General features: G+C 45.1%; 1 protein-coding gene across 1 annotated transcript in view; it reads right to left on the bottom strand.

The window, feature by feature from the left end:
* Positions 1–14125, bottom strand: part of LOC135909443 (MAM and LDL-receptor class A domain-containing protein 1-like) — a 240271-nt gene that overhangs the window by 176479 nt on the left and 49667 nt on the right. The window contains exons 9-10 of the mRNA XM_065441401.2: positions 12709–12861; positions 10742–10887 (exon numbers count right to left, since the gene is read on the bottom strand). Of these exons, the coding sequence (XP_065297473.2) occupies positions 10742–10887; positions 12709–12861 (299 nt within the window). The remainder of the gene's footprint in view (positions 1–10741; positions 10888–12708; positions 12862–14125) is intronic.

The following is a 14125-nucleotide window of genomic DNA, read 5'->3' as shown; positions in this document are numbered from 1 at the left end:
CAAGGGTCAGTGCTTTCGCCGCTTCTTTTCAACATTGCAATGCATGATCTCGCAAACAAACTCTCGAAAGTCCCGGGTCAACGAGCGGCCAGCTAGGCACTCTGGAGCAGAACTTACAGCAAGCGCTGGACACCACGAAAGCTTTTCTTGCAAACACGGGACCGCAGCTCTGCCCCAGCAAATCGGAGCTCCTTCTGTGCAAACAAGGCCCCAGGCTGAAACAGCCCCTTAGCTCCCTCCCCGTTCACCTACACACCAGGGACGGAGGAAACATCCCCAGGTGTAACACAATCAAGGTCCTAAGCATGGTCATAGGGGCTTACAGCAATGACAACGGGGAGGCACTAAAACGCATCACAAAGAGCACCCTCAACTTCACCAGGGTCATATCATGGGTTGCCAGCAAAAGGGACGGACTGAAAGAGGACAACCTCACGAAAGCCTCAGACACGAAAGCCTCGGACAACCTCACCCAGTTGAAAAACACAACAGGAAATTTTAAGAGACTGTCGTATTTTGGGACGTTGTTTCTGTAGTTCTGTTGTCTGTAGTTCTGTTGTCTGTAGTTCTGTTGTCTGTAGTTCTGTTGTCTGTAGTGTGACGTCCTGTAGTAGAAAGTTGTGTAGTTCTTGATCAATATTTAATAAAAAATTGACAGAGACGTCCGTAAGGTTATGTAAATTTGTTAGTAGAAAAAAGAAAAACATAAAAGTAAAAAAAAATTTAAAAAAAAAACGTCTCCGCCTAGGATTCGAACATGCGACCTCACGATTCCGAGCTCGGCATCTTACCACTGCACCACCCCTGACATGCTTTTCGAGTGTACGTTTTTGCCATGTGAACAGTACGACGTGCCGATGCGTTGATGTTTACATTTGCATTTTGAGAGCCAAGATCCGCTATCACTCCACCGCGTCAAGTGCCGCATCTCTAGAAGAGCAAGAGTGTTCGTACCATCGACAGGTACATCTTGCAGTGCTAGAACATCGATTTTGATGTACGATATCCTTATTAAATAAGAAATTCAGCAATAGACAACGTTGACTTTTAGGGTTATTACTGCTAGTTTCGACAGTTGTCTCTCGTTCTTTACACTTTTGAGCGCGCATATAATTCGTGTGTTCAATGCAAAATAGCTACATGAACATTCGTGGATGAGAGTTCTTTCTGACAGCATACTGGCTTCTCACGGCAGCACTGTACCAGATTAATGAGACCCGAGCGAGACAGCTTTTCACGCAACTTTGTGGAACAACCCAAATCTTCTTTTCCGCTTCGCATAAGCTTGTGAAATATTCCTGGGAAATTAACTAATGTGTCAGTGTAACAGCACATGTAAGTCCACAGGCCTGTGTGCCACATCTTACCAAAAAAACGGATACGCAGCCATTCCCGCAGATGGTATGATTTTGATCAGCGGCCGATTTTGAGGAGGCCGGTAGGGCGTTGCTGGTGCCGCGTCGTCACGGCACAATTATAACTATTCGCCACGTCGACTTTATTACCGGTGTCGGTGCCATCAGCATTGCCGGCTTCAGAGAAGCGCGATTGAATACCGCGCAAGAGAAAAGTACAGTGTACACCACCGATGCGAAAACATACAATTTTAAAGGACTGCGACGGAAAGCGCTTCTGTTGCGACTTCGGAACTCTTAGCCGTCGCGACCGAATGTTTCTGCTGCGACGTCAGAATTGGTGTCGTAACGTCGGAATCGCTGTCAGGATATAAAGCTGTTGTTCCGACTTCAGAACTCTTGTTGTCGCGACAGAATGCTTCTGTTGCGAAATCAGAATTTTTGTCGTAATGTCAGAAATGTCTCCCAATTAAGAAATGTCAACAACTTCTGTCGTACAACAGAATTTCTGTAGTTGCGACAGGAATTCCTTTTGTCTTTTTCAACCGGGCACTACAGAATCTTGTCGCATCACACAATTTCAGTGCACTTCTGTTGTCATCATTGGGTACATGTTTCGGCGATAGGTTTCCGTTGTGGAACAGTTCTCTGTAGTACAACAGAAGTTTGTCCATTACTTCAGGAACACTTCTGTTATGACAAATGGGGGCCTGTTGCAATGATAGGCTTCTGTCGTACAACATTTTCCTGTAGTACAACAGAAGTTGGTCGCATTACTTCAGGAACACTTCTGTTGTGACAATTGGGGGCCTGTTGCCACAATAGGTTTCTGTAGTATTTCAACAGCTCTCTGTAGCACTACAGATGTTTTTCGGGTTACTTCAGGAACATTTCTGTTGGGACAACAGGGTGCCTGTAGTGATGACAATTTTTTCTGTAGTACTACAAAAATCTGTTGTAGAGCTTCAGCTTTCTGTTGTAACAACAGACATACGACAGACTGTACTTCTGTAGTAGCAACAACAAATGTCTGTTGTACATCAGAAAAGTCTGTCGCTCCATCAGGAATCTGTAGTTACTACAGAAAAATCCTGTTGTACAACAGAAATTTCTGTAGTACTACAAAAATCTGTTGTAGAGCTTCAGCTTTCTGTTGTAACAACAGACATACGACAGACTGTACTTCTGTAGTAGCAACAACAAATGTCTGTTGTACATCAGAAAAGTCTGTCGCTCCATCAGGAATCTGTAGTTACTACAGAAAATCCTGTTGTACAACAGAAATTTCTGTAGTACTGAACACAACCTCTGTTGTCATTTTCAACTGGGCAGACACGTAACCTACGCCGCCCCCTTCCTCAACTGGAAGAAGACGGAGCTAAATGAAATTGATACACTAATCAGAACGGGATTGAAAAAGGTCCTAAGCCTCCCTAGAAACACTAGCACGGAACGACTCCTCCAATTGGGGCTACACAACACGGCAAACGAACTCTTTGAGGCACAGCGAAACTCCCAAACTAGTTGGCTCTCACTCACTAGGGTGGGAATGGAGATCTTACTAGAAGCAGACATACAGCCCCTCTTGATGCCACCAGAGAAGTCGAAACTATGCACAAACGCCAAGAGATAAATAACCGTTGAACCCATCCCACCAAGTATACACCCCATCCACAACGAAGGGCGGAGAAAAGCGAGAGCGAAGGTAATCCTCGACAACATCAAACGTAACGAAACGCAAGTCCTCTTCGTTGACGCGGCCAGATATTGGAATCGAGGCGCCTACGCGGTCTCTGTGGTGGACGCCCATGGCTCACTCGTCAACGCAGCCATGGTAGTTACCAACTTCACTCACGAAGCAGAAGAAATGGCTGTTGCGGTGGCCCTTCAAAGCTGCAAAGCACGTCAGTCGTTTACTCGGACTCAAGAACAGCTATTAGAACCATCTCGTCGGCCCTCGTCTCTAGGAAAGCAGCTACGGTTATCAACACCATCTTCTTCCAAGAAACGGGAGGAGACAACCTCACGTCAACACACATCACCCGGTTCCCGGCCCACATGGGCACCATTACCGGACTTCCTGACTGTAATCCGAACGAGCGGGCACACCAACTGGCCCGAGAGCGCACATTCGTGCACGTGCACAATGTTCACGACTGCGCAGCTGCAAGATCGTGTACAGCATTGGTGGCGAAGGATATAAAACCAGGCCCGGCTGCATCGCTTTTCAGTGGGCATGGTGGTACGACAAGGAAAACAACGATGGGCTTACGCACGCTTTTCTTCATTGTGCAGTTCTTCAGTTCTTCGGTACCTGCACGGCAGTGCGGCTCGACTACGGCTTTCCAGCACCAGGGTCCGCCCATCGGCAACGCATCGACTCTTCTGGAAAGCGAGAACGACTTCGCCTACCTTTCGCCCGTCATTCTACCGACAGCCAGACAGCACATGCGCACATTCGTGCACGTGCACAATGTTCACGACTGCGCAGCTGCAAGATCGTGTACAGCATTGGTGGCGAAGGATATATAACCAGGCCCGGCTGCATCGCTTTTCAGTGGGCATGGTGGTACGACAAGGGAAAACAACGATGGGCTTACGCACGCTTTTCTTCATTGTGCAGGTTAGTAGGTTCCCAAAACTACCTCACGCTTCTTTCAAATCTGATGACCTGTTCCTTGTCGTGCTTCCATGCCCAAAAGCCTTGGTTGATCCTTTTTATTCTTTGCTTTTGTTGTTATGTGGTGACGTTGAGAGCAATCCCGGTCGCAGTACAGGTTCGCAAAAAGCGCAATCTTCGAATGCTGTGGAAGAAATTTTGAAAACGCTTAAGGATCTAGACGAGCGATCTATAAGAATGGAAACCCTACAGAAATCTATGGCTACGTCAATATCAGACCTAAAGGAAAAGCAGGAGTCAGTTTGTCAGGTAATATCGGATATAAAAGCCAGATTAGAAAAAGTTGAACAGCAAACTTTTGCAATTGAACAAAAGCAGACAGATCTCGACGACGTGCGGGATTCCGTAGTCCGCGTCGAAAAGCACACGCGCACACTCCACTCAAGACTAAACGACGCCGAAGACCGCGCTCGCCGGAATAACTTGTTGTTCTACGATGTGCCTGACTCCGCTGATGAAACCTATTCCAAATCGGAAGAAAAAATACTGAAAATTTTTGCCGACACTTTAAAAGTTGATATTTCTAGTAACAACATAGCCAGAGCGCACAGAATCGGGCGATTTGCCACAGGGAAAGCACGACCACTAATAGTAAAATTTGAAACATACAAATGTAAGGACTTAGTCCTTTCCAAGCGCCAAGTTCTAAAGGATGAAAAAAAAAATATCCGTAAGCGAAGATTACTGCCCAGCAACAAGACACTGCCGCAAAAAGTTGATCGAATTTGGAAAAAACACAAAAAAGTCATTCAAGTTGCATTACAATAAATTGATTATCGGTGGAAAAACGTATGTTTACAATGAAGCTCATAATACTGTTACTGAAATAGAAGCTTTCGATAGCACACAGAACGACCTCAGCCCTCGTACTCTTCACTCTGGACGCGAATTCCCTTTAAAAGAAATATAGGGGAACGAACGGGGAGGTGGTTCTCAGCTGTGTTCTTGCTCGGTGCTTTTCTCGAACATGCGTAGTCTTCTGCCAAAGAGGGACGAACTGTGTGCCATTATTGATGACTGTGACGCTGACATCATTGCGTTAACTGAAACCTGGCTGTCATCTAGGGTAGCCAACTCTGAGTTGTTTTTTTTGCAGAAATAAATACGCAGTTTTTCGGAGCGATCGCACCGGTAAAGTAGGCGGTGGTGTGCTTCTTGCAATCAGTGACCGATTAGAGGGCTTTTGTGTGCCGGTTGTTTCAGATTTAGAAATCATCTGGTGCTGCCTTACAATAAAATTTAAAAAGCTACTAATAGGGGTTTGTTACCGATCACCCTCAAGTCCTTTGTCCTTTTGCAATGACCTGTATGACAACTTGAACCAAATAACAATACGCTATCCTGGAGTGCCAATATATCTAATGGGCGATTTTAATTTTCCAAACATCGTATGGTCACCCATCAGTCCGTTTTCTGAGCCCTCATCTACTGAATGTAATGAGTTCATTACACTTTGTTCTGACTTCGGTTTTTCACAAATGGTCACCTCACCAACGCGAATAACTCGGCACTCAACCTCACTACTTGATCTCGTGCTCACAACTTCTCCCGACAACGTCTCATCGATAACTCACATACCTGGTCTGAGTGATCATGACATTTTGCACTTCACGCTTACATTCCCCCAGCAGTATCAATGCAAACAACTAAAGACAATTAGAAACTTCTAAAGAGCCAATTTTTCTGCCATAAACTCAAGCCTATGTTCATTTCTTGACGACTTCTTGCCGCAGTTTTTTGAACGATCAGTTGAAAGAAATTGGTGTATGTTCAAGACTAAAATTTTAGAATTAATCGATCAGCATGTTCCACTCCAGCGCGTTTATTCTTATAATCAAGCCCCCTGGTATAACAGATTTCTTAATATGCTCTCAAATAGGAAGAGACGCCTTTTTCGCACTGCTAAACGGACGAAAAAGCCTGCACATTGGCTTGCATATAAAAACGCTGCCTCCAACTACTCAATCACTGCTAAAAATACTAAGCGCACATTTTTTAGCAAAACCCTGCCATTATTACTAAAAACAAATGCAAAGCGCTTTTGGAGCGTAGTAAAATGTAAACGTGGAAATAAGATTGCATTAACACAGTCTGGTAGTCAGGTTCCCAGCTATCTTTGCGCAGACGTCTTGAACAGCGCGTTTGTGCAATCATTTTCCTCTCCCGCACCTAACAACGAATGTCCCGTCTTACAGGGCTGTAACTTTCCTCTTATGGACCCTATTATATTTGATGCAACAGGAACTAAAAAAATAATCGAAAATTTGAAAATTACTTCCTCCTGCGGTGTCGATGAAATCACCACCAAATTCTTAATTAGCACAGTTGAATATTCATCTATCATATTGCAATATCTATTCTCGCAATCATATAACTCTGGCATGCTTCCGCTTGATTGGAAAACAGGAAAAATCGTTCCCATACACAAATCAGGTGACACTCATAATCCCTTTAATTATAGACCAATTTCTCTTACCTCAGTACCTTGTAAAATTATGGAACATGTAATCTACACGCATCTCATTAACTTCCTTGACGATAATAATTTCTTTACTCCTCACCAGCACGGGTTTAGAAAAAACTTCTCTTGCGAAACACAGCTTCTCACATTTACAAACGATTTACACTCTAACCTTGACGCAGGCTTCACGACGGACTGTATTTTTTTGGACTTCGCTAAGGCATTTGACAAGGTGTGTCATGCTCTACTCTTACACAAACTAAGCATTTTAAACATTGACCCTACACTACTTAGGTGGATCTGTAGCTTCCTTACATCGCGCGTTCAGTTTGTTTCTGCTAATGAATGTACTTCCTCTCTAGCCCCTGTCGGCTCAGGCGTCCCTCAAGGATCTGTCCTGGGCACACTTTTGTTTCTTATATACATTAATGACTTACCTATTAATATTTCATCAAACATATGTTTATTTGCAGACGATTGTGTGATATACCGCAAAATTTCCAATAACTGCGATGTAACAGCCCTACAAACAGACTTAAATAAAATAACTAATTGGTGCAGCACGTGGAAAATGCAACTTAACATTAAGAAGTGCAAAACTATGAGGGTTTCTCGTACTAACTCTAGTTCTCCAAATTATTCTCTCACTAATATATCACTTGAATGTGTCACCTCGTATCGTTATTTAGGAGTAACCATAACTAACAATTTGTCTTGGAAATCGCATATTGATATCATAGTGTCCAAAGCTAACCGCACTTTAGGGTACCTACGCCGAAATTTTTCTCGTGCGCCATCATCATTAAAACAATTACTATATACCACTTACGTTCGCTCGCAACTTGAGTATGCTTCATCAATATGGGATCCCTGGCATTCAACACTAATACATACGCTGGAAGCTATACAAAACCGTTCAGCCCGTTTCATTTTAAATAACTTCAATCGGACAGCAAGCGTAACACACATGAAATGTTTATTAAACCTTCCTCTCTTATCCGACCGCCGAAAACACTCACGCATTTGTCTTTTTCACAAAATCTATTATCATAACACCTTTTTACACACTCTTTGGATCAGGCCAGCACCTTTCATTTCTTCTCGTCGTGATCATAATCAGAAGGTTAGCATATCTCATTTCAATACTATCATGGGCGCAAATTCATTCTTACCAATGACTAGCAAAGACTGGAACAGCTTATCCCCTTCATTAACAGGTATAATTAATCCACTTATGTTTAGAAACGCACTTGAAAACGGACTTTTGTAATATACTTACCATTTGTCTTGCCTATGTGTATGTACCTTTCTCTATTGCAGCGTTTTCATCAGTTTTCATCAGCATCATGATCAAAAAGTTAACAATGCATTTTGTAAATCTACTGTACATATTATGTTTTTTTGAATCTCTTTACCATTGTGTACATCACATTTGTATTTGTATCTTTTGTACCTCTGTTTATTATCATCGGATGTCAACTCAATTAGCAATTATTACTGCTGTTATAATTATTTTCTTGTTTGAGTTACTTTTACCGATGTTTACTTTGTATTCCCTTAGCCCCTCCCCTCTATAATGTACTATGTACCTTGAGGGTAAAATAAATGAAATGAAATGAAATGAATTCCGTGTCTGCGGTCCGCCCTCTCACTTCAGCCCAGCCTGGAGGGACCTAGACCCGCTCGTATCAGAACCGCTCGTATCATACCACAAAATTACTTCAAATCATAGGTTATCACGAAGAATTTTTCCTCCTACTCACCCTAAGCTCAAAAAATCACAGGCCGCCACTTACAGAGAGTTGCAGGCTGGGACATACGTCACACCAACAACACTAAGCAGGATCAATCCTGACCTTCCTACTGAATGCCACACTGCGGCCACAAATACGACAACTTCGAACACATGCTCTGGCTGTGCCCTGCCAACGCGAGCACGGACTTTCCCGACCAGTCTTCCTGGGACTCAGCGCTCAGAAGCACAGAGCTCATCGCTCAGCTCAAGGCTGTCCAGAGCGCCCGGGCCGTCGCCGAAGGACTATGTCTATTGGCCCCAACCTGGGTGGAATCACCGGATAAAAGAGACACCTAGCGCAGAAGCGAGACCCCCGTGGAGCCGCGCCTGGAGTCCAACGTGCAGCTCGTGCAATGCAGCGGTCCCCGACGTGACGTGCCGCCTGACCATCGTATGTGTCGTGAGCTGTTTACACGCGCGAAGCGATTTTAAAGCGAATAGAATCCTTTGCCGTTTTCGGCCATTCTTGTGACTGCTTGGTGACCGATGGTCGATGGTCGGACTTGTCGAGGAAAACGTTCGTTCGTTCGTTCGTTCGTTCGTTCGTTCGTTCGTTCGTTCGAGCTGTTCGCTTACCTTGATTGATCTTATTAGAATTTGCATTTTTTTTGCAAGCTTGTCATGCTTAGCGTTCTTTGAGAGCATCTGATGGGCAGTCTTCGATTGCGTCGCTGTGGACGTCTTGTCGCACTGTGATCGGCAAGCGGTAGTTTTCGTTTAGCGAGCGCAGCAATCATTTAATGACCCCCATTGCAGTCTTTAATTGAGGTAATAAATTACTTTTGCATGCTGTAGCGCGGCACGTTTCTCTTTGTGGGACTTACGGCTAACGAACAACCCACCAGTCCCCCCCCCCCCCCATTTCTCCGTTAGTGAAGGCCTGCTTTCCCTAATTTCAATCACGAATGAAAGGCGTTGAGATTGTCGATGGCTACGTTTATTTCGACCCGTCTAAAGCTTCTTGTAAACAAGATGAGTGGAGTTATAAAACGCCCTCTAGCTTTTAAAGCTTCGTGGGATGCAGTTGTAATGTTCTTACAGCGAAGCTGCCTATGGCTAGGCTTCCGTGCATTTTGCGTGTTCTTGTGCAAAAATCCGTGGGCTGATCCCGAAGATAGTGCAGAAAGAGTCCAAACGCAACACCACATACCCCTGTTGACTCCGGATGACGGGCTCCGGGACCTGTAACGTCCCCTTGAACCACCCTTGTAACACCTGGCATTCAAAGGGGTCCCGCGCATGAGGGCTACATTCGGATCTTAGCCCAAAAGACCGATCCACATCGTTAATGCCTACACTAGCACTGCCCTCTCTTTGTCAGCGTTCCAAGCGCTTGCGTATCTAGTTTCCTTCCTTTCCGCTCTCCCGTGGTGACTGTCCCGTCCAAATGTCACACGTGTTCAGTTTCCTTGGGCTTCTCGGGGTGGCAGTCCCATCGTCTACGCGAATGCCAATAAATGTGTGTGCGTACCTTTTGTCTCGATGGCATCTGTTAACGATAATTAATGAGTTCATGGCTTTGTTGAACATACTATGACACCTCTGTGTCGGGTGCAAAACAGCATCGCTGGTCATCTACGTTCACAGATCGGAATGGCTCATGATTATTTTATTATTATTCAACTGTTTAGAGCGCAGTTGTTAGGTGCGCGTGCCTGGGGCGAGCATTGGTCTCGAGGTCCCTCGTAAGCTAGCAAACAAGCGCAGCGAAGGGTAAACGAGCGAACGCGGAGTGCAGCGGCGATGAAGGACGGCGATAGCGAAAAGATCGCGAGGAGGAAAGCGGAGGAGGAGGATGCAGCGGAACCATGAGGCGAAAAGCGGAGGATGTATGTCTGTGGCGGCTGCTGTGAATCGCGCCTACACGTCATCCACGCGCTGCGTATCGCGATCTCCGGATTAGCGAGGCAGTCGCGTCACACTTCGCTCCGTTTGTAACGTGCCGCACGAGACAGATTGTCCGCACCGGCCGATATATTTCGAAATGAGGACACGTATAGAGCTGCGCTCAAATTTTGCATTAGGGAGTGTCGTAATCGTCGGTCAATTTTGTTTTCATTGGCGTAGAGTGCTTATACGATGTCTTTCGGTTCTTCGTTCAAACACAACTGAAGGCGACAGCATCAATTTTATTGAATTTACGCTGCTGACACATTGGCGTATTGTTTTCAAGGGAGTGCTATTCTGATATCGTAAATGCTAAGAGCAGCAGCATGCCACACATCGGATGCCTGCGTAAAGTACGTTGTTATTTTTCGGATTTATGTTTTTACGATTACGTCGCTTAGCAACAGCTGAGAAGGCGAAACTAAATTACGAGTCTTGAAGTGCTATAAGAAGTACTTCACGGAGTGTTCGGGAGATTGTCGTCCAGAAGAAAAGTGCGTTCTTTCATTGGTAAGTTGAGCTCCAAAAAACAGCAACTAAACACCTATTGAATGATAGTGTACCTCAAGGTTCATCTCCGGATCTTCAGAGATGATGTACCAAAACTGTGCGCATTGCGTTGTCTTGCGGCTCCAGGTGAGGATCTCGCTGATGAGTTCCGCTTTATTGCCTTTGTTCTGCTCGAAGTTGCTGAAGAACAAATAGGATCCTGCAATAAAAGAAACGGAAAGCTCGCGTGATGATCTGTGGTCAATATCACTTATGAATTTCGTGCCTTCGGACTACACCGTTGATCACCCTGAAGGACGTCCATAGTGAAAAAGCTTTGCGGAAAGACATTCCGCTTTTAGAATTAACATTCGCGCTTAATAATCGCCACTGATTATGCTTGAATATCTCGGAAAAAACATTACACTAAGTGTTTCCGATATCATAGAGCAGCTACGCATTGGTTTTATCAAATAACAAGAGGCAGCTAGCACCAAGTGCTTCACACGTGGATAAGTTTACCGAAGATGCCACGCTGCCAGCTGTCGTATAGGAAAGGTTGCTTTATTAAGTGTCATTTTTCTGTCCTACAGCATAACGTCATTTTCGTAACGCCCGTTAGTCGGTAGTAAATTTACCAAAGCGTGAAATGTCATTAATGTCAACAATTGTAATGGCGTCGGTTCTTTTGTATAACGACACTCTCTTGAAGGAAAGACTGTGTGTTTAAACGCGCGTTGCGCCACCGACAAATTACATAAATGACGAGCACTTCACTTGACTCAGTATTTGGTCTTCGCGATATAAATAAGGCATATGACTTGCACTTCAGTTAAGAGGAAATCTTGACGTCATGAACCGAGTGCACTTTCAGCAATGGTTCAAAGCTTACTGCTTCGATTTTCCGCACAGCGATCGTCATGTCTTTCCAGCATACTCAGAAATAGCATGTAGGCTCTATTCCATGATAGAAGGTACTATATGCTGAAGCATTCATCTTTGAGTGGTTGCCCTGTGAGACAAAGTAAAAGAGCTCACCACTTGTCATTATTCGCAAAGTTACGTTGCGTGTTTTCCCTGTGATACATCAAGGTAAATCCTGCAACTGCTGCCAGGAAAAAAACTTCGATAAATAAATTGCTGAACTCACGTTTGCAAAATTTATTCCACCGCAACAAGCGCGCTATTTTTTTCACTCAGTAACGCCTTGCAGCTATCTCGCTATGGATATGTAGAGCACGTTGCTCGTTTGGTTTTGCCGCGTCCTTAGTGATAATGTCCGTCCTTTTACAAGAAGGTAAAGTAAATGGTCTTTGCTTAATTGGCTTGTACATTTAAACGTTTCACAACACTTTGTGCCACCAACGAGGATCAAAACGAGTCGATGTTTTCGTCTGTTTGAGAAGAGAAGTCGGCGTCAAAGTTTTAACATGAACGCAAAACGCTGCGCCCACGATGGTTTCGTCTTTAGAAGCATTGCTCATAATAGAACAATAGCAAAGCGTTCCCGCTTCAAGAGAAAACTCTGTCAAAGCTGCAAATAGCTCAGTGAAAGCATACCAATGACAGCCTTGTCTTGTTACTCACACTTTAGCTAAGTTAATTTCATTTTGTCTTCATTCAGGTATAGGAAAGCAATAGTTGCAGCTTTAAACGAATTTTAACATTTGTTTAAAGAAAAAAGAAGTCATAAGACTGAATATTTTAGAAACGTCCTTGTTTCCGTCTGCTGAGCGTGAACACAGCTCACAGCTACACAGCTCGTGTAGCGAGCACGCTATGGTGAATGTTGGTCGGCAATCTTTTTTGGCGCTTGCATGAAAAAGTTGTCTCCGCAGTATTAGGGTAGTTTCAGTGAGCAATCCACACGGATTAACAGCGAAAGTATATGGATTGGCAACTGACCTACAGGCGAGCAATTTGGCTAGAGGAAAATACTTTCTCAAGAGTACGAAATGTAGCACGAAATTGTCTCCGGGTAATGTTGTGAACGCGATAATAAATTTTTCTTTGGGCAACAATATTCAAAAATCAATCTTGCCTGTGGCATTCCCGAAGGTGTGGTCTTGGGGTGGTCTCGGCAGTGTTGTCTTCGTTGTCCCGCCGCCGAGTATCCACGGTGAATTGTTGAGATAAGCCGCGCGGTTGCTCCAAGTGCACCAGCCGTTTTCAAAGTCACACAAGTTCTCCGTGGCTGCAAACCAATCATCACGCTGACAATGCCTCCTGTGTTACTACTCAGCGACGACGTTGGATACTATACTGGCTTGCCTCTCGTGTTTATGTGCGCTTGAAACTGAGATAGCGCGATGGTGGATTGAACCACTGATTCGCTCTGGGAAGGAGTGCAACGTGGCTCAGTGCCATAAAAACGGGCTGTGCATAAGCGCACCTGTGGCTATAGGATGCACAGTGCTCAGGGATTCAAGCGCGATAATGGGCCCGCGGGGCGGCCGAGGTTTTTTACCTCACCGGTGGGCCTCAGAGACACCGAACTAATGTTGTTTGGTACGCAGTGAATGCATACCAGTGAAGCATGGTCACTGCATGCAGCGGCCATCCACCCCTCACCGGTTGCGCAAAAGGTGCCGGCCACCGTGGGTACTGATCGCCGTGTTTGGATCGCTGAGAACAGTGCACTTGGGCTTCGACAATACGTATGATACAGTCACTGCAATAGAAAGGGACGACTGAAAGTCGTAAGACAACGCCTGTTTGTGTGTCTGACGTCGTCCTTTAGTCGATGTCCTTTTGCGCTGCTGTAGCATTCCTTCCGTGCTTATAGTCTTTATTTATTTTTCACCGGTGGTGCTATCTTAGGCTGCTTTGCGAACAATTTCTAAGTTTCATGTCAAGTGAAATTTACAGGGTCACAACAGAAAGCGGCTCTCTGCAACGATTCTCATGTACAATAATTGACTGTAGAGCCTTCCGCGGTTGCTACAGATAATCAATAACAGCGTTATTTGCTCAAAAAAGCAGCACTCAAACCCATCCGTAAAGTGGTATTTAGCAGCATGCGGCAGGATTATCTGCAACTAATCTCCGCTGTGCTCATACGTGGTCTCAAACGGCTATTCAAATGTTTGCCTGAATATAAGTATAGCAAGTGCAGCGGCGGCGTAGAGGTAGAACACCCTCCTCGCGTGCAAGAGGTCCGTGGTGCGAATCCCGGTGCCGGCAATTTTCCACCGGATAAAAAAAAAAGAAAAAATCCGCGTGTTGATCAAATTGCATCAACAGGCCTGGAGTGTGGCCTGATCCCGGTGACCAGAACCGGAAACGCACTCCCTCACCAGAGCAGGATTGGCCACCCTGGTGCAGTACTTGGCCACAACCTCCTATATGAACAACACAATCAAACCCCGGCCCTCAGTCCCCAGCAGCTGCGAAGCAACTGACCACGGCGGCGGTCAGACCTGCGACGCTGCAGAGGGTGCTAAGAATCACTGGCTCCG

The sequence above is a fragment of the Dermacentor albipictus genome, chromosome 3, assembly GCF_038994185.2.
Source record: "Dermacentor albipictus isolate Rhodes 1998 colony chromosome 3, USDA_Dalb.pri_finalv2, whole genome shotgun sequence".
Classification (NCBI taxonomy): Eukaryota; Metazoa; Arthropoda; class Arachnida; order Ixodida; family Ixodidae; genus Dermacentor; species Dermacentor albipictus.
This window is presented reverse-complemented; position numbering and strand designations above follow the sequence as displayed.